The 27,368-nt window shown below is 35.7% G+C and overlaps 1 protein-coding gene across 6 annotated transcripts in view; it reads right to left on the minus strand.

Annotated features, from left to right (window-relative positions):
• Window positions 1-27,368, minus strand: part of NAV3 (neuron navigator 3) — a 797,711-nt gene that overhangs the window by 61,158 nt on the left and 709,185 nt on the right. For all 6 annotated transcript variants that reach the window (XM_087868917.1, XM_045779499.2, XM_087868918.1 and 3 more), the window contains 6 exons: window positions 24,182-24,223; window positions 22,595-22,755; window positions 16,602-16,790; window positions 13,122-13,174; window positions 6,113-6,136; window positions 3,566-3,643 (listed from right to left, as the gene is read on the minus strand). In XM_087868917.1, the coding sequence (XP_087725043.1) occupies window positions 3,566-3,643; window positions 6,113-6,136; window positions 13,122-13,174; window positions 16,602-16,790; window positions 22,595-22,755; window positions 24,182-24,223 (547 nt within the window). The remainder of the gene's footprint in view (window positions 1-3,565; window positions 3,644-6,112; window positions 6,137-13,121; window positions 13,175-16,601; window positions 16,791-22,594; window positions 22,756-24,181; window positions 24,224-27,368) is intronic.

Consider the following 27,368-nt stretch of genomic DNA (forward strand, 5'->3'; position numbering starts at 1 on the left):
GTCTCTCTCTCTCTCTCTCAAATAAATAATAAAATCTTTTTTTAAAAAAATCATGGCTCTTTTACTTCTTCACTTCTATACAACAATGCTCATTGTAGTGATCTTATTTAACCAAAAGGTCAAAGGTTTACTTTTGGTCTAAATGAACTAAAAAAAATACAAGTTTTATCTCTACTTCCAAAAAGGATTACAAGGTTAAAAATGACTTTTGACTTATATTAAAGAGCTCTGTACAGATATAATTTTATTCAGTCTCATGATTAATTTAATTTCTGTACATTCAATTTACAATATATGTATATATTACACACATCAACATATATTAACAAATATCTGAATTTGTTAATTTCAATATCTGAACATATTCTCTGAATGAAACTTAAGTGCAGTATTTTTTAGAGCTAAGAAAAAATAAAATATTAACTAAAAAATCCTTTGATGACTCATACACTCTGTGGGCTCTAAAATGACATTATAAACCGATTGTTAGAGTAAGTTCAAGATGATTTGCACTTAATAGGTAACTTATGAGTAATTCAAATTTCTAAATGTATAAAGGAGATTATATGTTTAAAAATACAAATTGACATAGATATACAAGACTGCTGGATACTAATCCATGATAGAGATAGATCACGGTTTGTTTTATACAATGACCTATGAAGGGATATTCTGGCTATTTGCAAAGTTTTAAAAGATAAAGTTGCTATGGACAATTTTTTGTGTGGCTCTTAGGTAATTTCAGAAGACTTATAAAATGCATTATGAATTTAAAAAAAAAGCACGCAAAATAGGACATAATTTAAGCTCCCATCTGAGTTCAAAAAGCACTACTAAGGATAACACAAATGTGGCTAGGGGAAGCTGGAGACATTTGGGCATTTTCTCTAAGACCAGCACTTTTTAAACAAAATCATCTATTTGACACTACTCCCTCTAATTCTGTATTCATTCCTTTTTTTCATTATTGTTCCTTGAGGAGACCTTACAAATGCTTTTTTCCTAATAGCCCCCTTCCTCCATGACATTTTAATACCATAGATATGCTGGATACCTGTTGAAGTACTTTATGTATAACTGTGCTTTAGGCGTAAAAAGAGTAAGTTTATTCACCACAGAAAACAATTTTTACCCTCTGGTGGTCATATCAAAGCTCAGCTGAAAATACATGAGCCGAAGTCATGAAAACACATCAGTGAAAAATCAATGAAATGATTGGAGCAGAAGTGGTAGGTAGCCAATGGCTGACACCTTTAAAAAAATTTTTGCTCCCTTTCCAAACAATAGCACAGCGTCAAATTTCAGGACTGCTTCCTTATGGTAAAATTTGGTTGCTCCTCTGTATGTGTGTGTGTGTGTGCGTGTGTGCGTGTGTGTATACAAGCCTTTGCAAGTGTGTTTTGTATATATGTATTCATGGGTATAAAAAAGATCAACATTGAAAGGAAATACAAGGAACCAATAATCGAACATTACACAGCCATAAAGAAGGATGAGATTGTGCCTTTTGAGACAACATAGATGGACCTTGAGGTATTATGCTAAGTGAAATAAAAATAAGAGAAAAGAGAAAGACAAATGGCATATGATTCCGCTCATAAATGAAATCGGAAAAAATGAACAAACAAAAAGTGGAACCAGAACTATAAATACAGAAAACAAATTGATGGGGGCCAGAGGGGAAGGGGATAGGGAGTTGGGCAAATAGGTAAAGGGGAGAGGGAGACACAGGCCTCCAGTTACAGAACGAGTAAGTCACAGGAATGAAAAACAGAGCATAAGGAATACAGTCGATGATACTGTAATAGTGATGTAATGGAACAGATGGTATCAACTCTTGCGGTGACTGTAACATAATGTATAAATTTGTCAAATCACTCAGCTGCACACCTGGAACTAATGTCACATTGTGTGTCAACTATTCTCCCCTAATTCCCCCAAAAAAGAAACCAACAGCCATATTTAGGAAGGGTGTCTGAGAGAAAAACAAATACACATTTTTTTTTATTATACACTTTTTTTAAGTTTCAGTTTTCCTTTTTAATATGATACGCATGTAATGCTTTTTAAATGGTAATAGTCTAAAAAATACTGTGTAAAAGCCCAAATTCCATAATGTATAGCAGGTGTTTATTATCCTAATATCTGAATTTATCAACCTGTCCATGCAAGAAACATTTACACAATAAAGAAAATCCTGACTAATCATTAAAGACATTTGTAAATATCTTGATAATCCAATGCATAGGGTCTGTCACTGACCCTTCCTCATTGCAGATATATACAACTCAGTGTGTTTTTGGCATTTACATTGTCATATGTCCTCTGAGTACAGATTTAGGGACCTAGACAGTGTTTTATACTATTATTTATCTAGACTATAGTATACAATTTAGAGTTGCTTCTGAACTATTTCTTTAACATCTATTCTTAGACATGAAATATAGCTAAAATAATTCTGTTCTCTTCTAGTATTGCCTAAATTTTTTCTAAAACCTGCTATTATTTTTAACAATCCCCAACAACATCTATAAAAATAAATACAGACAATTTCAAATTAATTTGATTCTCCCAAAGTTGAAAAGATAAAATACATTCAAATACAGTGCTAAAATGAATCCATGGTGAGTGAAATGACTTACTTACATGCTGTGGAAGTTATATTACACAATAATTTTTTATCCTTAAAATCTCTCTTAATCAAGTCATACCCTGTGGGTCTACACCTGCTCTCTCTTGCTATGTCCTGCTTTGGCCAGGACATAGAAAACCTCCATGGAGAGCAGGGGTTGGTGAGGCAGACGAGGGGCCCAGAGCTACACGGTCCAACTGAACAACTTAACGTTGGATGAAGGTGGCAGGACATATGGCAAAACAGCAGAAGCATCCTTTCCCCTCAGCGGTGCTCCTAACACTACCGTTCCTGAGGGCCAGGACAATGCCATATGTTCCCCTGCAGTATTCCGCACCTATTCTGAGGCACTCCCTGGCACACTGAAAGATGGTCAATAATGTTAATATTATTGATGGTCTTCACTGACATCATTTTTGCCACTCTCAGCTGGTCAAACTGGTGTGAGAAGAGGCTGCCAAGGTTTTTAAGAGAACTGTCTCTTGTTTACAATATAGCTTGGATACCCAAATTTAGACCTAAGTTAATTTTTTTTTAGAATTAATTGGATGCTTAACTAATTGCCCAGTAAATTGTGCTGAAGAAAGCAGGGCGCACAGAATTTTTTATCTTCCAAAGTTAATCACTATCAACCGCCAACCGTATTGAGGCTTGGAAAAAAAAATCTATGGAGAGCAATAAAAATAAGCCATAAGAAAAGAAATAACCCTTGAAACCGTTACTGTTTCCAACCTTAGAAGAAACAAAAAGCCCTTTTAACCACATCCATTAGGGTTTACATTTTATTACTCGGTATGCAGGAAAGGTTACCTTTATATGAGTGACTGAAGACTATTTTTGGATTTAGAGTTTGTACATCTGTCACCAAAATTATCCCATTTACTACATACCAATCTGTTTCAATATATCAAAAAATAATCAAAAGTGACTTACATTTGCAGAAAGTTGAGATGTGAGGGTCGCAACTTTTTCTTGTGACGCAACCAACTCTCGTCGCAGTTTGTGGATTTGCTGAGTGTAATTTAAAAAAGTCAATTCAATACACTAGTAGATTTTTACTTAAAACTAAGAATTCAATCCAAGAAAGCAAATATATATCTCGCTCATGCAACCCCTTAATTAGTGTATCAGCACCAATTCCTGAAAAATCAAAGAAATGTGAACACTAGCTATATAGTCACTGTCAAATGCCACGTGTAAGGAGAGGTAAGCGACTATGTTCAAGGTTAGGACTCAAATTTGCAAATTAAAGGATGCCTGCTTGCTCAATTGCCTGTCTGCCTGACCCAGGAATCAGTTTACTTTCTCTATTGATTCTTCTAGCTCAGGGAATTTGTGATAATAACACTCAGGCAGTAAAATCTTTTCTCCTTAAAAATTAAATATACATGTAGACATTTTTCCTCGGTCTTCTTTTAGCAAAAAGTACTGAATGTTCTAGCATGGCGTTTAGCATGGAGCTTGAGCAAATATACTCAGTTTTTTGAGTGTGCTTATTTTATTTTTCTGTAGTTTGGCAACTTCTCAGAAGCTATAGAATATCCTGTAGTCACTGAAAGTTGGCCCTAATTCCACATATATTGAGTCCATATTTGAAAACAATTTTCTTAGCTGGAGTTTCAGTGGCTAACACTCCCTTCCCAAACTTCCCTTCCCAATCTTTATTATAAGGCCTTTTATTTATTGAGTTACTATTAGTTAAGAGTAGAAATGCTTTACAGATTATCTACAATTTAAAAGTAAGGGGGAAAATCAGTAATACTGTATAAATAATTAGATAAGCGAACAAGATAAATATACTAGATGTCTTCCTCTTTAGCTAAGATCACACTGTAATAAAACTGAACCAGAAAAAGAGAATATTTCATATCACATTTAAGTTGTTAATATAAGCACTTTCTGCAGTTTAATCTGCATGTCTCATGTTGCTAAGACACGTAAACACTGATTAATAAGAGTAAAACATCTACAACCATCTGAGACTAAGTCTACAAGTAGACTTCTGGTCTCAAGGGATCTTAGTTACTTAGATGTCAAACATTCTACTCTAATTCTTCTCATTTCTTCAAAAAGAAGTCTTCTATTGTTGTGGTTGGACTTTTGGAATACTGTCTCAGTTTGAAAGAGCATTCTTGACACAGTTCATTAACTGTCTTTTTCCCCCTCTTTTGTGGAAAAGAAATGGTAGCCAACATTAAGAAACTCAGAAAAAGTTGTAAGCTTTAAGCTGGAAGCAGAGACAGTGGAAACATTTATATAATTTCAGCTAATGTGATTCCATTTCACTCATTTTTTTAAAAAAGAGATACAGTAGCCCCAAATAGGACTTGACGTGCATTTAAATGATGACCACAGATGGTCCCAGAAAACAGACCATCTATTTCATCTTAAACCGATACAAATTCAAAGAGCTTTTCTCATAATCAGTAGTCTCTATTACATGATCCTTTACAATGTAATCTAGGAAATCTTAAAATAATGTAAATTATTTTTTAAAAACCACGACCCATTAGGGGGAGGAATGATACAAAGGGGAGTCAGATAAGTACTAATTAGGCAAATAGGCAACATTTGTATACTTCAGTAGCCATATTATCACTGAATTAGAAATGTTATCTGCTCCCCGTAATGTAAATAAAATAGTCTAGGTTTTTTTAAAAAAATACATTCACTTTTCGATCTAATAATTATAAAGATCAAATTGCTATAATCAATACTATTTTGGTATTTTTAAACATAGCACAAATTTTACTTGAAAAGCAAAGTTGGGCAAGGAGTTCCTTTGCAAAGACTACTGCCAAGACATTGATTTTCTCTGTGGTCTGATTGCCTCAGTGTAAACCAATCAAATAGTCATGACCACACCTTGAATAAAGGCCTAATTAAAGTTCTGCTCTCCTTGGATAGGACAATTCTTTTACAAAGGGAAGTAAAAAGAATGTTCTCTCCAGGTTGCAATCTGATTTGTACCTGATTGCGACAAAGTGTGTATTTGTGAATTATGTGTGATTAGAACAATATACCACACTAGACATAAAGTGGTGATTAGAGCAGCAAAGTCCTGGCATGAGAAGATGGGCTGGGGTGCTGGTAGCTTCTGTTGTGGAGGTCTGGTGCCTAAGACTCAACAGTTTCATTAATCCTATGCAGTTAGTCTCACAGGCATTGGGGTAAAGGGACTACAATAAATGTGAAAGACCACACATTCATTCATTCATCAGATTTAATGAGTGCTTACTACTACAGGCAATTTGTTAGTTGTTGATCTAAAACTTTCTAGAATGTGAGAGGAGAGCTTGCTTTCAAAAACTTCCTTTCATTTTCTTTATGAGGAAATACCCAAGACCATTTTATCAGCTAGAGGATCGCTTCCATCAGCAGCGCTGGAGAGCTATGCTACTGTATCACAGAGCCCTCTAGTGGTAGAAACATTCATTTCATCACAAATGTAAACAAATATGAAAATGCTACGAATTTTACCTCTGAATGAGCTTTTTCTTCAGCCTGTAAAAGACAAAAGGCACAAAAATAATCTATAAATAACTAACGTCATTTTGCTCCACAAGTATAAATGAATAATTCCATTGTATAATTATACTGTATTTTTAAAATAGATGATCCAGTAAGACTAGTAAAATACATATTATTATAGTAAAATACATGTTATTTTATAATATTATTATAAGCTATTGATATTTACATTGTATTTTATATTATAATTATGATATTATATTATTATAACTTTAAGATTGCAAATGAATACTTCCTTATATGTAAATGATACATTGAAAATGTAGGTTATTTGATTCATGGTTATATAATATGCCTTAAAAGCAAAGTTGGAATTAAAAGATGATGTTACTCTAAGATTCAGACCATAAGCAACAAAAACAAAAGTAGTTATAAAATTATCTAAAAAGGATGGGAGTAGGAAAAAAGGAAACATTAGATTTTTTTCATACATATTATAGAAAAGGCACTCCATGATATTATAGAGATCTTCAGCCAAGACTTAGGAGTCAGAATTTTATTCTGTGATTTACAGATCATAAAAAATGACAAATAAAGCTGGAGGGAACATATTGACCTCTACTGATAACCAAAGAAAATCAGTTTATTAGTTTCTATCTTCTTTTACTGTCCCTAATGATCATTCATTAACTTTACGGAGCCGCAAGTCAGCAAAACAGTAAAATGCCGTGTCCAGGGGGTGACAGAAGTGACTGACAAACATCTTGGGTCATAGACATTATGGAAATGAGGACGGCTGGAGGAACTTGCAGGCTGTTTGGACTCAGTTGCAGAAAATTCCTAGCTCTGTGTCTCTTCTTTGTACTGGACTGCAAAACACCAAACAATGAGTTATGTGCACCATTACATCTGGGAAGCTCCCTTACCCTGGAAAAAAGTTGGAGAATGAGTAATACCGCTGAACAGCACAAATCTGCCTGTTGCGTTGAGCCATTTCAAAGTGAAAAAAAGTCTCTTATTTCCTTTTTTCCCTTTGGGGATATTTCCTGATTAACTGATGCAGAAGTACCTGAACTGCTTTTTATCCCTTTTTTTTTTCTCCAGAAAACATAAAATAAGCCAAGTAAAATAAACATAAAGATATTTTTTATGCATAAGCATTTCTTGAGTGTTCTCTTTCCTGTATTTTCTCTACTCTTAAAAATAATGTATAGTTAGTAATATAGTGTTTAAATAATAGAGTGGTTGAAAAGTAGAATCCTAATAGCCTTTATAAGAAAACTGTTTTAAAAATAAATGCTAACATAAAACTTGAATATTTTACATCTCAACTTTATTTTGTAAGAGAAGATTTTATTTTTTAATTCTTATAATTTTAAGGTTTCAGATACAGTTTGTTTTTGAATCGGAAGTAGTGAACTAATTTTAAGGTGGATATTTCATCTTAAAGCAAAAGGAAGCTGGAAGTTGTTTGCCTTAAGACATATGGTACAATTATGTATACAATAACTATGACTATTTGTTTTCCCTAGAACTTTGCATGTTTATTGCCACTATATTCTGCCCAAGTCTTGCTTCAAGGCTTGCTAGGATTATATAAAGCTGATAGTAAATAATTTGTATGTTTAAAAAGAAGCAATGTATTCCATTTAACGAAAAAGTAAAAAGATATCCATCATATTTTCTCATTAAAAAAGCCTTAATAAGTTATATATACTACTCATAATCATAACCATTACATATTAATTCTATAGGTATTGTATATAATGACTTTTCTCAACGCTGTTTTTTCAGAACTTTTTCTTTAATCTTTCATACCCCATGGCTATTAATACTAGGTAAGGTATTATCACCAGGTTGAAGCAATGAGGCAGAATATTAATAATATATTTCTTTCAGCCATTTAGGCTTGGGATTAATAATGAGGGAATGTGATTACTTGCCATTTTTATTTATTTTATTTTATTTTTTTAAAATTTTATTTATTTGACAGAGAGAGAGACAGCCAGCGAGAGAGGGAACACAGGCAGGGGGCGTGGGAGAGGAAGAAGCAGGCTCCCAGCAGAGGAGCCCGATGTGGGGCCCGATCCCAGGACTCCGGGATCACACCTTGAACCGAAGGCAGACGCTCAACGACTGAGCCATCCAGGCGCCCCTACTTGCCATTTTTAAACGATGGTTTTGAACCAAGCCCAATGTCCTGAAGGATGGTAGACAGTATAAAACATTTTGCCTAAATAAAAACCTAACCGATGTTTCTTTATTCCATAAACCATTAATTGGCCATTCATTTGCCCATTTAAACTTACTGAAAAAAAAATTTCCTTTAGTAGTAGCTGTGTGTTAGGAAATATGCTAATGAATCGAATATGGCCCCTGCTCTTATTAAATCAATATAAATTAGATTCCAAGTACAAAACAGATTCAGTAAAGTTTTTAATATACAATCAGTCAGAAAGAACCTATTTATTGCAACTATCAAAGGGCCAAGAATATAAAGAATTTTAAAAAGGCACTAGAATTAAAAAGAAAAATGACACATCCTTCCTTAGCTATTATTTATTTTCCTCACTTTTCATAGTGATATGGGTAATAAGGGGTAGGTCTTTCCTATGAGAAAAGCGACAGCACAATAATAACTAAGAACCCAAACTGAGGAAGAAAAGAAGAGGTGGTGGAGGCTGGAACCAGCCTGAGAACACACACCAACATCTAAAGGGGTTGATGCCAAGGGACGATAAACCTGGAGGCATTTAATCTCAGTGTTGCTAGATACTCCAATTACATTAAAAAGAATTTAGCAATATGCATTTTTAGATAAAAGCTCCAGATTTCACAGTGTTGGCTTGGATTTAAACACAGGCATACAAACTCTAAGTTTGCCAAAGGTAACAACTTGGCAGGTGAAATTTGGCCTGTGATTTCCAACCAATATACAAATTCCTGGAATCTTTCTACTCAGAAATTCTATAAGGTGATATAGTCAACTTTACAACAACACGCATTTGAAAAATTCACTGATTTAAAATTTAAAAGATCTATAGGGGAAGAATCCTTCCAATGACATTTGTTAGATGGTGATTTTACAGGTAAATGTTCTTTGCAACAAGCCATCTTTACTAGTTTGTTTTAATATCTTTAAGTGAAATACATACAGCAAAATACATAAAAATATATAATTCTATAAGTTGTATATATGATAATGTTAGAGTAAACAAGGTTTATACTCCTGGTTCGTAAGTACAGTATTTTGCCCAATAAGAGTAGAGAGAGCCTAATATTCTTCCTTTTTTTAAATTCAGAATGTTTTTGGTTTTTTTTAAGATTTTATTTATTTATTTATTTATTTATTTATTTATTTATTTATCAAAGAGAGAGAGAATAAGCAGGGGGACTGGCAGGCAGAGGGAGAAGTATGTTCTCCGCTGAGCAAGGAGCCCGTTGTGGGACTGGATCCCAAGACTCTGGGATCATGACCTGAGTCAAAGGCAAATGCTTAACCCACTGAACCACCCAGGCATCCCAAGCCTAATATTCTTCTTAAAAAGAAGAAAAAGAAGGAGAAGGAGAAGGAGAAGAAGAAGAGGAGGAGGAGGAGGAGGAGGAGGAGGAGGAGGAGGAGGAGGAGGAGAAGGAGGAGGAGGAGAACTTTTTCTCCCCATAGATACTTAAATTATTTTATGAAGGAACACATGCACAGCTGTGTTAGCTGTATACCGCATAACTTTAAAAGATGCAATTCACATAGACTATGATATAAACAGTGCTCCTAGAACCAGGTAGTACACCATAATTTTTGTAATTTTTGGTATACAACATTCCTGTTCTTCTCTAATAATTACACAAAACCCATGGGACAGATGGGATAGATCTGGCTGTTGTCTTCCAATTTTATTTTACAGCTATAGTCCAAAGAAACTTAGCAATTTGCCTGATGTCACACAATAGCTGCTGATAGAGTTAGGCAAGAATGCAAATCAACTGAATCTTGATCCACAGTCCTTAAGAAGGCGTGAAAAATAATGATAAATTGCCTTTTTACTCCATGGTTTGAAAAGCACTTTCACAGACATTTTCTCATTGCCAGTGGAATCTCAGGGCATGATAATAGGGGACGGAAGTCAGAATGACTCCTCATCATCTCTGATTTTTATCTTTATCAATCCTCCAAATATGCATTTATTTGAATTGTTTAACTCTAGGTTATTTATGAATTCAAGAACATAATTTCCATCATTTTCTGTACAACTATTTGAATTCCCTAATATCCTAATAATATCACCTTCTCACGTGGCTCAATCACCTAATCCATTCTTTTCACACATAACACAAGGGTATATTTCATTTCTAAATTTTGGCACATATGTATGTGTGTATACTCACTTTATTTTAATCTCTGTTCCCATTTTATATCATACTGCTACTACAATACTCATTTATGCTTTCTTTTTTATTTCTTTTATTTCTTATTTTATTTTTTTCATGTATTTGACAGAGAGAGAGACAGCCAGTGAGAGAGGCAACACAAGCAGGGGGAGTGGGAGAGGAAGAAGCAGGCTCATAGCGGAGGAGCCCGATGTGGGGCTCGATCCCAGAACGCTGGGATCACGTCCTGAGCCGAAGGCAGACACTTAATGACTGAGCCACCCAGGCGCCCCTCATTTATGCTTTCTTATTGACATCTGCTCTTATTTATTTATTACTTAAGTAATTCATTAATTTATTTGGAGGGGGGAGGGGCCAAAGGAGAGGAAGAGAGAGAATCTTAAGCAGGCTCCATGCCCAGCATGGAGCCCAATGTGGGGCTCAATCTCACAACCCTGAGATCATGACCTGAGCGGAAATCAAGAGTCAGAAGCTTAACTGACTAAGCCTATCTACAATTTTTTAAATGTACCTCTTCTATTCCCTATAAACCTGCAATATCCAATATAGTAGCTACTAGGCACACGTGCCTATTTAAATTTAAATTAATGAAACTTAAAAATTCAGTTTCTCCGGGGGCGCCTGGGTGGCACAGCGGTTAGGCGTCTGCCTTCGGCTCAGAGCGTGATCCCGGCGTTATGGGATCGAGCCCCACATCAGGCTCCTCCGCTGTGAGCCTGCTTCTTCCTCTCCCTCTCCCCCTGCTTGTGTTCCCTCTCTTGCTGGCTGTCTCTCTCTCTGTCAAATAAATAAAATCTTAAAAAAAAAACAAATTTAGTTTCTCTGTCACAGCAGACACACTACAAATACTCAATAGCCACATGTGGCCAGAGGTTACTGTATTAGACAGTGCAGCCACAGAACATTTTTATTAACACAAAAAGTTCTACTGGACTCTGGTTACATATTAATTGGCCATTTGTTTTCCCTTAACCCATTTTCCTTTTCTTCCTGGTCTTTCTCAGGCTGAATGAAGGCAGTTTTATCCAAATACTGCTTTTGCATATATTTAAAATATTTTAATCATTCTGCATCTTTTTTTAAATTTTATTTATTCATTTGAGAGAGAGAGAGCATGAGCTAAGGGGAGAGGCAGAGAGATAAGCAGACTCCCCACTCAGCAGGGAGCCCGACGCATGGCTGGATCCCAGGACCCTGAGATCATGACCTAAGCCAAAGGCAGATGCTTACCCATTTGAGCCGCCCAGGAGTCCCTCATGCTGCATTTTTGATGCTACACAGAGACTTCAACCATAATGGTTTAAGTCAGAGCACATCCCCCCAACAAGCAGAGGCAAAGGGCCAATGGGGAGGGACACTAAGTGTTAACACATTTCTTTTATGTGTTTTTTTCTGAAAATATTTCACCTTTCTCACTTCTTATCCACTTGCCAAAAGTAGTAAATTTAAATAATAATAGTGATTTCTTCTTTTACAGAGTGTAAATGACAAATTTAATCATTAAAAGGAGAAAAGATGAGAAAAATACTCTTTCCCAATAGTAGTCTGATCTTGAGTACTATCCAAAGCAGTAACTATGCAAGATGAGCTTATAAAAGGAGGACCCTAACATTTAAACCTAATGAAATGAGTAAAACAATTAGTATTGCCCGTCATGCTTAAGTGCTCAGTGACAGCCAAGACTGAACTTTTTATGAACCTTTCGGTACTGGACTAAGGATTATTCACAGTGCTCGAGTCCCAGTGAAATTCAGTAAACTAAATAGACCTCACTCTTATCTAGGCATGAAGGAATTCTCTTATTAAATACAACTTCCTATAGATCTTTGTTTTTACACATAGGGAAAATAAGTTGAACCCTGCCATTTTTCTCTTTAACGAATTAGTTTTAAAAAACACACTATTTCAGAAAATATGTTTTTAAAAAAATCTTTTAGAAGATACATTTTTAAAAAATATTTCAGAAGACATGTTTTTAAAAAATTTTAGGCCCTTACCCTTTGGCACAATCTTCTCAAAAACTGAACTTGAAAATTTAAAATAATAAAATGGAGAAAATACCATAGAACAATTACCAGTCATGGCTCAGAGATCCGAAAGAGGAAAACTAGTCAACATCATAAATTTATGGTACAGCCCAGTACATGGGTTCAGGGATTCCCAGTCATACCGCAACAGGCTTTACGAAATTCAGTTTTTCAGGCACTCACTGATTTTCTTAAGTACAAAAGTCAAGTGAAGGCACCTCTACGTGGGCCACAGAGGGGCTGGCCCCGCAGCACCTGCCAGCTGATGGGGTATGCGGTAGCCTAGTGCATGCCCTTATCTCACTGTGCAACTTCTGTGTCAATATCAACCTACTGAGGGGCGCCTGGGTGGCACAGCGGTTAAGCGTCTGCCTTCGGCTCAGGGCGTGATCCTGGCATTATGGGATCGAGCCCCACATCAGGCTCCTCCGCTATGAGCCTGCTTCTTCCTCTCCCACTCCCCCTGCTTGTGTTCCCTCTCTCGCTGGCTGTCTCTATCTCTGTCGAATGAATAAATAAAATCTTAAAAAAAAAAAATATCAACCTACTGAATCATCTGTGTGCTTGGCAAAGGCAGAAGCTTTCTCTTCACAGCAGATACTTACTGTTGAGTAAAGAGAAGAAGTGCTGGAGACCAGTGATAATGAAGAGCCGTGAACTGGAAAAAACAAAAAAGAACAAGAGGTGAAATAATGAAGTCTGCTCAGAAACGGTGGGTCTTTGCTGGAGAGCAGAGCATAGGGAAGCAGGGAAGTAAAATAATAACAGCTGGATATAAGAATTGGGGGACAATTCTGCTGTTATTTTTTCGAGGTCAAATTTTGAGACATGGGTAGGTCCCATACCTGCCCCCGAAAATACCTCCTTCATCATGTTAGAGAGAGGATTTGACAAACACAAGCCCTTCGAGAGTGCTGTGGGCTTATCTAAAGCTAGAGTAAACTTCTACAGAATAAATTATCAGAAAATCATGGAAACCTAAAGTTGCCATAAACTTTTAAACTTAAAAAAAAGGTTTTATGTGTTTTATTTAATTTTACTTTTATACAACAAAGATCCATTTTCACTGTTTTTCTCCATATACTTTCAGGGAAATAAGCATTTTATTGAACTTGCTATTTCAACATTATCTGTGATGAGTTGATTATGCAAAAAAATATTGTTTCTTTTGTACTTCTAGTCATAGAAAAAATGCTTATTTCAAGGTGGTATCTCGCTGAAATTAAGAACGGAAATTGCATACTGTCTTTTATCAAGGTATACCAAAATACCATCTTAAACAATTGATAGACTGTTTCATATTTTGACACATCTAACATGTTAAGCCCAAAAGGTGGTAAAGTTGTGCTTAATTATATTTGTAGAAAAGCCTTCCTCTTTTCACTGTGGGGTAATGTAAAATTATTTCTGCATATTCACCTATTCAATAAACATTAGTTGGATCCACCCAATGTGACAGGCCCCTCCTAGATTCGGGGACTATAAAAATGAAGACACAATCCTAGGAGCTCAAAAAAAAGTAGAAAGGCATACAATTCAGAAGATAATTACAAGAGAGTAATAAAAATACTCTCTAGAGGAATGCAAGGGGTACTACAAGAGTACATGGGAGATGCTCACAAGCTGGGCTGGAGAAGATTGGGAAAGCTGTGTAGGATTGCGGCAGTATGGCTCAAAAAAAAGGGATGAATTTGAGGGACACCAGGAAGAACCTCTTTAAAACGGAATGAATATAAAAATGTGGGTCAAAAGAGGAATGAAGGACAGCTACCAGATTTCTAGCTCAAGCAACTACCACCACTCTGTAAGATGGGCAAAACGTTAGTCATCTAAAGAACACAAAACAAACAAACAAAATTCCACATTTTTTCAACCTCTAATAACAGTATGCACTATGTATGCACCAGCATGCACGAAGATTTTCAGCCTGGTGTACCGAAAGCAGGTGGACAATGAATCGGGAGATCCCATTTCTGGTCTGTTGCTGCTACTTAACTATTTACAAGTCTATAGCTTCCTAGTGTGTGGGCGTTTCTTTATCTTCACTGTGAGCATTGAGCAGGGAGGGCATCAATAAAGCCCCTTCCATCTTGCTAGTTCAATAATCCCTTGGTTGCAGACCACAACGTAACAATTATAATAGTTCAGTGTTCAATGTACGGGCATCAAAAAGCCATCTTGCCCACTCAAGCTGGTGTTCAGCAATTGAGATTATTTAAATGTCCTACACAGAAGGCCAGACTTTCCCAAGCATATGAAGAGCATTCCATCTGCAAATGAGGCACTGTGGAAGAGCCATCAGTATGCTTAGCAACTTATTTTTACAGTATTATAAGATGCCGGTCTGTGAAGAGAGTGATAGAACCATCTCAAAAAAGCAACGACTTTACATTTCCAATTAGTTCAATTTTGTCTATCTACTCTGCCACAATCAGCAGACTCTCGGGCTGTAATTAATCCACTATCTGTCACAATGCACTGAGTTGTTCGGTTAATGTCCCAAAAGGTAGTGGCAATGATGGTCAACTGATTTCATGCAGCAGATGAAACGTACAGTAGTAGCCTGAAAACATGGAATCAATTTTCATAGCTATCTAAACTTTTAGTCAGAAGAGCCTTTAAGAAAGTAGGAAGGAGAAAGAGAAAAGAACAGAACTACTCCCTAATTTCATTCTCATGACAAACCTGTGAAATTACAGATACAGGAATTAGCACAGACTGATGAAGTTGCCCGAGTTCATACCACAAATAAATGGATGACCAGAAGCTTAAAACTTGGTATGTTTCAAGATCTGGAGTCCTTTTTTTTATACATAATTATTAAAGACTAGGATAGTTGGTGATTTCATGTCTGATCTTATTCTTTTTTAAAAAAATTGATTTTATTTAATTTAAATCCAGTTAATTAACATATAGTGTATTATTGCTTTCAGAGGTAGAGTTCAATGATTCATCAGTCTTATATAATATCCAGTGCTCATCACATCACCTGTCTTCCTTAATGCCCATCACCCAGTTACCCCATCTCTCCACCCTCCTCCCCTCCAGCAACCCTGGGTTTGTTTCCTATGGTTAAGAGTCTCTTATGATTTGTCTTCCTCTCTGATTTCATCTTGTTTTATTTTTTCCTTCCTTCCTCTATGCTCCTCTGTTTTGTTTCTTAAATTCTACGTATGAGTGAGATCATATGATAATTGTCTTTCTCAGATTAACTTATTTCATTAGCATAATACCCTTTAGTTCCATCCACATCCTTGCAAATACCAAGCAACTGCACTACTAGGTATTTACCCCAAAGATACAAATGTCTGATTTTATTCTGATCAATTTAAACTTTTATGTTTACCTTTATTTTATTCTTAGCTGATGTGTTTTATAATACGTGTGCCACAATTTTCCTTTATGGATACTTTAAAAAATCATTCATTAAATCAAAGAGGAAAATCTTTCGAATATTATCAAATTTCACACCTGTGGTAGTTAGTTTTAAAAAAAATTACATACATTTGAACATCAATTAAGCCTCCTGAGTTTTTCAAATAGAACTATAATAAAGTATTCACATAGAGACTTACTGCTTTGGATAAGGAAATGAAACTTATAAGGCAAAAAGTAGACATGACATGAATTCTAATATGATATGATAACAGAAACCAACACCAGAGGGAGTTTCTGAGAATACAAGTTGGTAACGTGTGGTAGTTTCATAAGATGATTTTTCTGGTGTATGTATCTTTATGATTCTTTAACTGAGAAGTCAAACAAAATGTTGGCTCTGATACTGGACACACCAGGGCAAATAGTCTCCAAAATAATGAGGATTTCTGTATGAGAACACTGGATTTGTTCTGAACAGTTCCAAAGCCAAGTATAAATCTAAACAACTTCTGGCATATTTCCAAATGCATAAAGAAACAGGAGGTAATGCAGACTAAAACTTCTTCAAGCTTCAGGGCTCCCTAAATAGAGAGTTATACTTACTCATTTATTTATTCTTCAGGAATCCTTGTGATGGCGACTGATGCGACAGTTTCCATCTCTGAGTTAAATAAAGTAACTCCATCTTTATTTCCCCCTACGCCTACCTTCTTCCATGCTGTCTCGGAATGAGCCTGAATGACTGATGGCACGTGGCCTTTCTTCCAGAGATGTGGCACTGCCACAAAGCTGGGAGTCATCGTAGAGATCGAAGGAAGAGTCTTGGGCTGGGATGCTATTTGAGCGCATCATGCTGGGCCCAGGAAGGTTAAATTGAGACAGATTGGTTGGGCTCACTGAAAAACAAAGCACACACAGCCTGATTATTCTGGGGCTTGGATGATGAAAATAGAAGGCTGCGGGAGAGTGAGAATGTGATCCCGATTCTACAGAAACGTGAATTTAATGGGTGTCTCTATTAAGGCGGGCTGACAGTCTGCCTCTGAAATGTTCAATAACAGTTTCAGGGGAGTCCCTCTTTTCTCCTAACACTTTCATGGCCAGCAGTATGTCGATTTCTAAAGCAATAGTAAACAAAGGCCCCAAGCAACCTCTAGTGCTCATGCTAGAAATACAACAGCATGGTATATTCTGCTGGCGATTACGAAGAAAAGATTACCTTCATAAAGTCTGCAGGTTTATTTTTGAGAAGAATACATCACTTTAATGGAAAAAACAAAACCAAAAAGAAAACACAAGAAATCTAAATGTCCCAAGAAGACCCTTTTGAAGTTTCCAAGCAAAGACTTTCATTGTTTTGAGTTCTGAATTTATATAAGTTGGTGGTCAGTACCATTGTTATTATCAGAGTTAGTTATAAAAGAAGAAAATGAAATTTTTCTTTAAATGAAATGTAATATACGTGGTTTCTTATAGCTCATGATCTGGTTAATCACACAGAACTCTTTCCTACTGTGTCTAAGACCAGAGTTCCATAGTGACACTGTCAAATGTCACAAACCTGTTGTGTTTCCCAAGCAGTACCTCACACTCATAATTTGAAATAAGAACTTATTTACTTAGTGCTTACTGTCAAAGAGTTCTAATAACACTCAATTTTTTCGGCCAACTGATAATCATGAATTGAAAGAAAAAAAATGGTTGACTGAATGTACAACTGCTTCAGAAACAATACCGCCTTAAAATTTGGAATAAAAGCAAAGCACGACATTGAGAAATATATCTATCACAAATGCTCATATTTAAGAAAAGTAAGTTGTTACAGACGTGAGGAAGCAGGCAGGAACCTCGTAAGCTATCACAAAAGCTGTGGATACTTTCAAAACCTTAGGGAATTTATGTCATTGGTTTAGATTGAGTCTGATTATCATTTCAAAATTTGCTATTTTTTCCTTTGACACAGGCACTACATTTCTTTTTAATATAATGACTGGCTTTCAAAACAATGTAAATAGGAGGCATGTATTCTATGAGGGCAAATGAAAGGGAATGTCCCCTATTTTCCAGGCACCATGCTGGGTATTTTACAGGTATTGATGAACTAATACACAGAACCACCTTCTGATAGAGCGGTTGTGGATGGGAATGAGAAAAAGGATAAGAAAAAAGAAAGAAATACAAGATTTAGAATTATATCTCTGTGTGCGTATGTGAAATATAATAAAGGGGGAAAGAAACTACGGATTTGTAAAGTATGTAATCTGTTGGAAGGAAAAAAGCCCTGAAACAAGGAAAGAAAGAAGAAAAGAAGGGAGGGTGAGGAGAGAGAGAGGGAGAGCAAGGGGATAGAGAGGGAGAGAGAGAGAGAGAGAGAGAGAGAGAGAGAGATCTTTTAGGCACCTTCCTTCAGCCAGCAGTGACTATAATTCAATTTGATTGCTAACTGACTGCCAATAGATAAACTGAAGGACATTCTAGACTTGAATGTTTATGTTTAGAGTACCTGGATTGCAGTAAATCATCCTATTCTATGTCCACAGTGTGGACTGTCTCTTTCCTAAATGAAGTATTCAACACATTTGTAAATGTATGATATTAATATGTATCTCGAGGTTAGAAGGTCATTTCACTCACTATTTGGCTTTGCATAATCGTTGCAGAGCTATCCAAGTAAATTGTCCTTCTATAATTTCAAAACATGTGACTTAACTCATCCAAGAAATAACGAGGATTAGGGTGAATTTTAAAGTGAATAGTTTGCATTTATAAACACTTTTGAAGGCTTCTCCATTGAAACTATACCCATACTATTTAAGAATGTTCAGTTACGTTAATGTCTATGACAAGCCTGCTTTTTTGGGGCTGTGGTTGAATAGAAAGATAAATATGGCATGGCCCTGCCTTCAACAATGGCTACCAGCAGAGGTGACTGAAAGGTAGAAAAGTTAATATGTAAATAAACCAGGAGAAATTATACAATAGTGGACAAAAATATGACAGAGAATGGCTGCAATGGTACACAAATTAACACAGGGCTTCTATACTGGCTTTGCTTTCCATTTGCTTCAGACAAATATCCCAATCTCCACCCTTCAGTTTCTTTATGAATTACAATTTTTTAAAATGGTAGAATAAATGACCTCTGGACTCATTCAAAGCTCAGAGACACAGCCAAATTTCTAAAAAGGAGAGATATAGATATGACCATATATTAGGGAAAAGGGGGTTGCTGACTTTGTCTTAAATCATATTTCAGAGCAAAGCCCCTGTCTTTATTAAATTAAATGTTGATTTGTGGGATTTGAGGAGAATGGACCTGATAGAAATATGGAGTGGGTTTTTAAATACCTCAAGGTTTCTCTTTGACTTTGCTACTAAACCCAGACATATTAGCTAGTGAGTTTATGATATTGTTTTAAAATAAGAATATTCATATAGAAGCTTATTTTAACTTATTTTGTGGAATCTGTCTATCACTAGGAACTAGGTAGCAATTCAAGAAAAAATTATTTGACTTTTTAAAAGAGGAACTTCAAAAGTGTAATATATCTAGATTCAGGTAGTTTCTGTCAGGGTGGGTTTAGAGAAGAAGCTAGAGGTGTCATAAGAATCTAACTAATAGTTGAATAATTGAACCTGAGGTAGGTGTCTCCCATCTCTGAGATTCTATGCTTTCATGAGTATAGAAGAAGCAGGTTAATTCTCAATAGCTTGAAAGGTAAATATGGAGCGAGGAGTAGGAGGGCATTCAAGGTGGAGGAACCCTTGGACACAAAAGCATGAAGACTTCCCCTATAACATTGTTTCAACAATACTCTGTATGAAAAGTGTCCAACAAGTATACAGGACTTGTAGGTGAGAAGCTGATAGTAATACTTCTACATACGAACCTAGCAGCAAGGTGAAAAATGAGGCCGAGTAATTGTTGCCCCTCACGGGAAGATGACAATGAGTCTTACAGGTTAGGTGATACCTCACAAGGACTATGACCAGTAGTAAACCAAGGTTCAAACAAAGATGCATTTTGTTGACATAAGTTATACTCTGATTCGCTTTCTTGAGTGGAATGGTTTCTACCAAAGGTATCCCACATACCAGGAACTACACACAAACCATGGATTACTTCGGCAACAGCTCATGCTACTCCACCGATAACCACGTAACTGAAGTGATCTTACATTTCTGTTATACGTGACTTCTTACCGTAATATTTCTAAAACTTTTACGTATTAACATATTTTAATAAGTAGAAAGGATAGAGAAAAAACACAGGTATTACAATTGCTGAACGTTTGTAATAACCACTGGTTGATCATTCAGAAGAGATAATGATCGGGTTGAAGACAAATGATGACCAGAGTGAAGTGCAGGACAACGCTCTCCATATTCAAGCTAAAAAATTCCATCTGGTATACCTTTTAAAATTTAATAATAAAATAATCTTTAGTTATGATTACATTTTGATAGTACCACTGTCTTGCCTAGTAAATATAAATTCAGGTGGTCTGGAAATCAATAAAAAGGTTATTTTTTTTTAAAGATTTATTTGAGAGAGAGAGTTAGCACATGAGCGAGGGGAGGGGCAGAGGGAGAGGAAGAGAGAATCACAAGCGGACTCTGTGCTGAGCATAGAGCCCCATGCAGGGTTCGATTTCACAACCCTGAGATCATGACCTGAACTGAAACCAAGAGTCTGATGCCTAACCGACTGAGCCACCCAGGTGCCCCACAATAAAAAGTTATAAAAAATAAATTTTCATGTGTTTAAAATTGGACATTTTTTTCTTCAAAATAACACAGCATAGAGACCTCAGAACACCTGATTTGAAGCCATGTATGCTTATAAAATTTGGGTGGGCACATGAGAATGTATTTATAAATCCCAGTGGGTGAAAATGTTGAAAATGATGGTAGAGGCAGTAAGATCAATTTGAAATCCACTCCTATTGTCTCTGATAATGCAAGGCATGCTTTCCAATAAAAATGATGAGGTAGCAAGGTCTATTAAGTCTTATACTCTCTTGAGTCTTGGTACACATAAATCAGTCCCTCCATAAAAAACCTAGGAATTTTGGATCCGTTTCACAGATGAGGAAACTGACTTTGTCAAGGTCAGACACAGTAAGTGGCGAGCATTTTTTTTTCCAAATAATAATGGAACAGATGGATTTAATCAGAACAGTATAAATGAGAAAATAATGGGGTAAATATTCAATTAGTCAAATTAATGTCAAATATTGAAAAGATTGGTAGGAAACATAAGATACCTAGCAAACTCATTATTCCAGGTGGTTTGGGTTTGTTTCAGACGTTGCATAAAATTAGAGTTTATTTCATATTCCTATGACTCTATAAAAAATATTTTCAATTTATTTTTTGAAGTTAAAATTTTAAGCTTCTTGCTATGTTTTATAATTACAATTCAAAGTTAGTAAAAACCCTACCATCAGTTGCCATTATGAGGCAAAGAAGTCTCTCACTGTGTAGATGTAGCAGCAAAAACTTGGTGTTGGATAGGAATTCACTAGCTCATATGGAACCATGACCAAAATAATTGTTTTCCATTGCCAAAGGTTTATTCTGTAAAGCAGGAAGAGTTATAAGAGAAGAGAAAGAGTCGTGAATGTCCTATAAGATTAAAAAATTAGGGGCGCCTGGGTAGCGCAGTCGTTAGGCGGCTGCCTTCGGCTCAGGGCGTGATTCCGGCGTTGCGGGATCGAGTCCCACATCGGGCTTCTCGGCTGGGAGCCTGCTTCTTCCTCTCCCACTCCCCCTGCTTGTGTTCCCTCTCTCGCTGGCTGTCTCTCTGTCACATAAAAAAATAAAATCTTAAAAAAAAAAAAAATTGACAAGTCCAAACAATTGACGAATTTGGACAATCCATGGGTCCGTTACTAGAAAAATTTTTGAACCGAAAAAAATTAAAATGAGACTACTTTATATGTGATTTTATAGAACGGAAATCTATTTTTAAAAGCATTGGATCTATTAAATTAGAACTGGCATGTTTAGACTTCTTTCATTATTTTGTCACTCTTCCCCATGTTTTCTGTGACATTTATACAAATGATTTTATATTTCATACAAATGAGGCTAAGCACAAAGTAACACAATGGCTAAACCTGTCGTTTGTTTTTCCTTGCACTTGTCCACTTATCCAACATGCTCACAGGGAACACTCACCTTCATTTTGAGGAAAGTTTTGAAATGGCATTGCATTCATTTTGAATGAATACTTTTTCCTTCTTCTTAATTATTTATATTTTGTTTTTCTACAAAAGTATGATAAATTTTGTTAAGGATTTTTAAAAAAACATTTTAAACAAAGGACAAGGAGTTGTTTTATTTATAAGAGGACTCTGAGAAAACCCCGTAGGCTTAAGTCACGTGTTCTGGGATCACTTACTGCCTCTGCCCCTCAGTGAGACCTTTTTGTGAGTGACATGACCTCTCTGTGCCTCTGGATCCCAGACTGTAAAATCACAACAGTAGTACCTATGTCAAGTTGTTATTATGAGCAATAAACTGCATATTGTTCAGAAAGTGTTTTGTGAATAGTCAGTTATCAAACAAATAAAAGGTACTCTTAAGGTGTCTCTATCTTTTCCTTAGGTAAACACATTTTATGGAGAGATCCCAGCTCTCCCGTGAGGGCAGGTGGTCAAAGGAACAAGATGAAATTGTGTTTAGAATACTTTACCCAAGTTGGAAAAGTGGTATTTTCCTGTGGCGGAAGATGACATGGCGGATGGGGAGAGCAGAGGGGACTGGTTGCCAGCATCCTGCAGCCCTCCGGTGGAATGGGAGCGCAGCCACTCCTTGCCCTCTTCTTGGCTGGCCTGCCGAGACGATGGGGTGTATCTGCAAAACAGCACAGCTAAGACACTGAAACACATCTACAAGGGCAAGGCAATACCAGGACAAGAAAACAATTGAGAGGAGCTTACTATTCAGACTGAACAACATTCTCAAACAGATTGAATCTAATTATAATTGCTTAGTTCTTCCAGATGATCTGACACCATCTGTTTGAATCTCACAGGAAAAAAAAAAAAATAAAGGATTTTGAAAGGAAAATTATGCTTCTGTGAGATATGTAGTTGAAAATCATAAGCAATGAGCAGACAGCCAAGTTAATTGAGAAGGACTCAAAAGCACAGTGCTTGGAAGGATGTGAAGAGGGTGAAAGCACAGACTAAATATGGTAGACAGTGCTAGGCCAGGAGCCAAGGGAACTGGTGTGATGGCCACAGAAAGGCATAGGAAATGGAACGCAAATTGACAGATCTTTAAAAAAAAAAAAAAAGGAAAACATAAAAAAAAACACATTTATTTGGTTAAAATGCTGCTTGATATCATGTCTAGATTTTTTTTCTTTAAGGAAAAAAATGGGCTCACTTTAGTGGAAAATAAATCTCTGAAACAAAATCTTGAAATGGAATAATTGCAAGCTGTTTGTTATTACTAAGGGACTGGTGAGAAAAAGGATAAGAGGGAAAGACCTATTTGGCCAGTGCTCATTTTCACCAGAGTAATTAAATTCTTAACATCAAAGAACAGTTAACTCATTAAGTTCATATGTGTTATACCTCTATCAGTAGTTCATTTTATATCCTCTCCTCAGATAAAAGTATACAGTAAAGGAAGGCCAGGGATTAAATTTTCATTTTAGTTTTTATGATGAACTGAATGATGATTTTGAGATATTATGTTATATGTAATTCATATCTAAATTGACTAGCACTCCTAAAAACAGAAATGAAAACTCTTTTGAGTTTTTACCAAAAGGATTCTTTAAAAATTCATACCTTAATTATAGTATTTGTCTTCTGATGATGAAAATATATTTTCTTTGATTCAAATTAGAGCATCCTTCAACCTTTCAACATTAACTGGCCACATCTGTAGACTATATGGGCTGAGGTTTTGCAGGCATATGCCTCCAAGATGCAAAAGTTAGGGAAGTTAATTTTATTTTACTTTATAGAAGTGAGTTCTGAAATCTACCAAAAACTGCTGCTCCCCAAATAATATTAGACAGGATTTAATTTACCTAGTCTTGACCTCTACTGGTATCTTTAATTAGTCTTGACCTCTACCAGTATCTCTAATTGGAGGCTTATCTCACCAACTCCTCAGGCCAGAGAAAACATCAGGATTAAAAGTGATGCCATCCTCAATGGCAGAAACTTCATTGTAAACAAAGAAAGAAAGAGGGAGAGAGACAGCACACAAAGTTTACGTAACAACAGAGAAAGGCAGCAATTGTGCTGAGAGAAATATATACCTTAGTCCCTTTTTGGGTAGTGTATTTCTGTCAAGCTGCATGCTGTTAAAACAAAGAAAACCCCTAAGGACATAATGCAAACAAAACCTCCACATTACACATCCAACAAAAATGGTTCTCTAAACTTCACAAAATAAAATTTTTGTAACACATATTTAATGCTTAACTTACTGGAAAAGGCCAACCAAAGGTGACCAGATGTCTACTGTGGTAACACATTGGGTGATAATTTAGTGACAGGATTATGAGCAGGTAGAGTAAGTCATTTGCTAACATAATTCCCCTGTAGATTACCTGCTGCTATGGTAGTTTTTGCCTGTGCAACTGACTAGACCTTCTCACTGTGATTCAAATGCAGGAGAGGCATAGGTGGGAATCAGATAGATCTGCTCTCCCTAAGTTAAAGTGACAACTTCTCATGGACAGCGAAGACATAAAACACCTTTTAATGCTTAAGTTTTGTATTCATATTATTTTTAATAAAAACAGAGGCAGATCTATTCCTTTTGCATAGACAAGAAGAAAAATAATATACAATAAATACCTGCTTGAAACATAATGTTTCTATGCCATTTATTTAAAATTTTAATAGAATTAAATTATGTCATCTTTTGGAAATTCGAAGTTAGGTATTTAAAAGGCTATACGTTTTATCAGTCTCTATTTTAAAGAATGCTCAACTGGTCATAGAAAGGGATGAAAGGATGTGTCTGGAGAAAAGAGAAATGGCCTCTCTAAAAATAGAAGAGGGTGTCAACAGCTAAGTGGGACAAGTCTAGGGATTTCTGTTATAATCTCTGGCATGTGAATAACCAAAGAATAAAATTAATTTGAATTTGAAGAATGATAGCTCTCTTCCAGTAGAACTTCCAATGATCAAAATTAAATACACAGGATGTGCAGAATGGGATGATCTAACACAAATGCAAACACATCGACTTGAAAATCAATCACTCAAAATCAAAGCTAAAATGTTTTCTTCTATGTGTACTCCATTATTTAGCACTGCAGTAGAAAGCAACCAAAGACATTATATGACTTTATTTATTGGGAATGTCCACATAAGGGAATCACTCTGGTATGTAGATGCCAGCTCTAGTATATATTTTGACTACATAAGGGTTTTTAGTAGTGTGCATAAGCGAACAAAAAGGAATAAGATTGAACAAATATGAAAAACCTGTAAATATGAACTACAGTTGTGCTAAAGCATTAATATGGTCACAAGCCATTTTAAAGATTATCTTTTTCATGCGTGCGGATTTATTAAAGCTTGGCATCGCAGAGGAGATTGAAAATAGGCATTGTTTGCCAAAATTATCAATTGTATAAAGTGCATCTATTCATATCATGCAGAGAATTTAATGAAAGAAAAATCAGAAAAATACATTTAAATTTACCAATATAAGTTAAAACTCCAAGTAGAAATATCTGTTTGAATCTGGATACTAATGGTTTTATAATGAAGACACTTCCCTCACACCCTGAAAGGTCACAAACTCCTATGCCTGCAAGGCCAGCAGGCAGTGGCAATGAGGGAAGGGCGATTTTAGCCAACAGTCTGAGGAGGTCAGGCCCTGTCTGTTTAAAGCCAACAGATGTTCTGCAGTGAAGGCAGGGTTGCTCCATCTGATATTTCCAAACAAGCCAGCAATTTGTAAAGTTGGCTACTACTTTAGGTTATTTGTAAAGTTTGGTTAGGTTACAAAAAGCAAAATCAACTAAACTAAATACCTGGGAACTGGTTATGGCTCAAGGGCCGCCACTGATTTGGAGCAGCAAGAGGGAGAATTACTGAAGAACTTTTTGGGATTATTAATTATTTTATGAGATTTTAATGGAAAAGGAATTTGAACAGTTAAAATCTTGATGAAAAACTATTGATTCAATAATACTAAGATATGAATACATCAGTAACATGTTTTGAAACTGTAGACAACAGGTAAGCTGTGAACTTACATACATCTCCATCATATCACTCTAATTACTTTGCAATATTTATACTTCAGCACACTTTCTGTCAGATATGGCTCTTTGGTTTCCTTAGCATTCCCAACATTCTGCTGACCGCTTAATTCCAATTAAGGCCAGATCTCTGATAGGATCTTATTTTCTCTTCAGGAGATCATGAACTTTCTTGAATGTACTTTAAAAGATTAGAACAAATTGCTATTGCCTGCAGTTTTGTTCTCAAGAAAAAAAATACAACCTCTCATATCAAAAATTATTTTGATCCAGTAATTTCCTGGGAGGAACTAATTAATATTTATGTCATATATTATACCTATGAAAGTATTTTATTTTTCACTCTAATATTCATCAATACATTTCACCAAGAATCAAGGGCAAAATATGCATTTATTTTAAATTAGCCTCAGGTTTATTTTAGAAAAACTGTTTATCTGGCTATTTTTAATACTGAAACATTCCCATTCGTAAAGCTGGTCTATTTCAAAAACTGATCAACAACAACAAGAAGATTTGCTTAAGGATAATAAGTGACTACATAATTGCTAGGGTATTTCTAAGTGAAAATGTATGTTGACTTCCACTAAAATATAGAAAAAGTAAAATATTAACATTACATTTGTATCCATAAAACTCGGTTTTATCCTCTGGTTTGATTTGAAGTTTACTTGGTTACAAATAGTTACTTGTCTACTTTTCTGATTTTTTAGTATCTGAAGACCAGAGAAACAGGTTGATGGCTAAATGGTCAACTTATTGCAGCTATATTTATGATTAAAAAATCAGTAATTTGGAGGGTGACTTGGGTTAATAAATAATGGCCTATTGGCAGTGTGTTTATGAAAATGTATTTGGATTCCTCACATATCAGTATACAATCAAAGATACATTTATTAAAACTATAGGTTGTTAACTGATTTTCAATATAATTTAATTTACTTGTTACAAGTCTTGAAAATGACATATGAGGGTGCCCATTTACCTTAAAGTGTGGAAAATCAAATCCAAGATGCTGTAGGAAGCCTAACTTCTGAGATAAAAAAAGTTAAATGAAACAGTACTTACAACCAAAGTTTTCATGTATGTAGTTGGTCTTACGTACGCTAGCTATAACAAAACTAGAAGGGACATAGATGCAAACACCTATATTTTTGTCTCTCTCCCCCAGCTGTTTGTCTTGTGTCTCTTGGCCCAGTTTTTTGTTTATGAAGGAAAATGT

The sequence above is a fragment of the Ursus americanus genome, chromosome 17 (assembly GCF_024610735.1).
Source record: "Ursus americanus isolate L20-20 chromosome 17, mUrsAme1.1.p, whole genome shotgun sequence".
NCBI lineage: Eukaryota > Metazoa > Chordata > Mammalia > Carnivora > Ursidae > Ursus > Ursus americanus.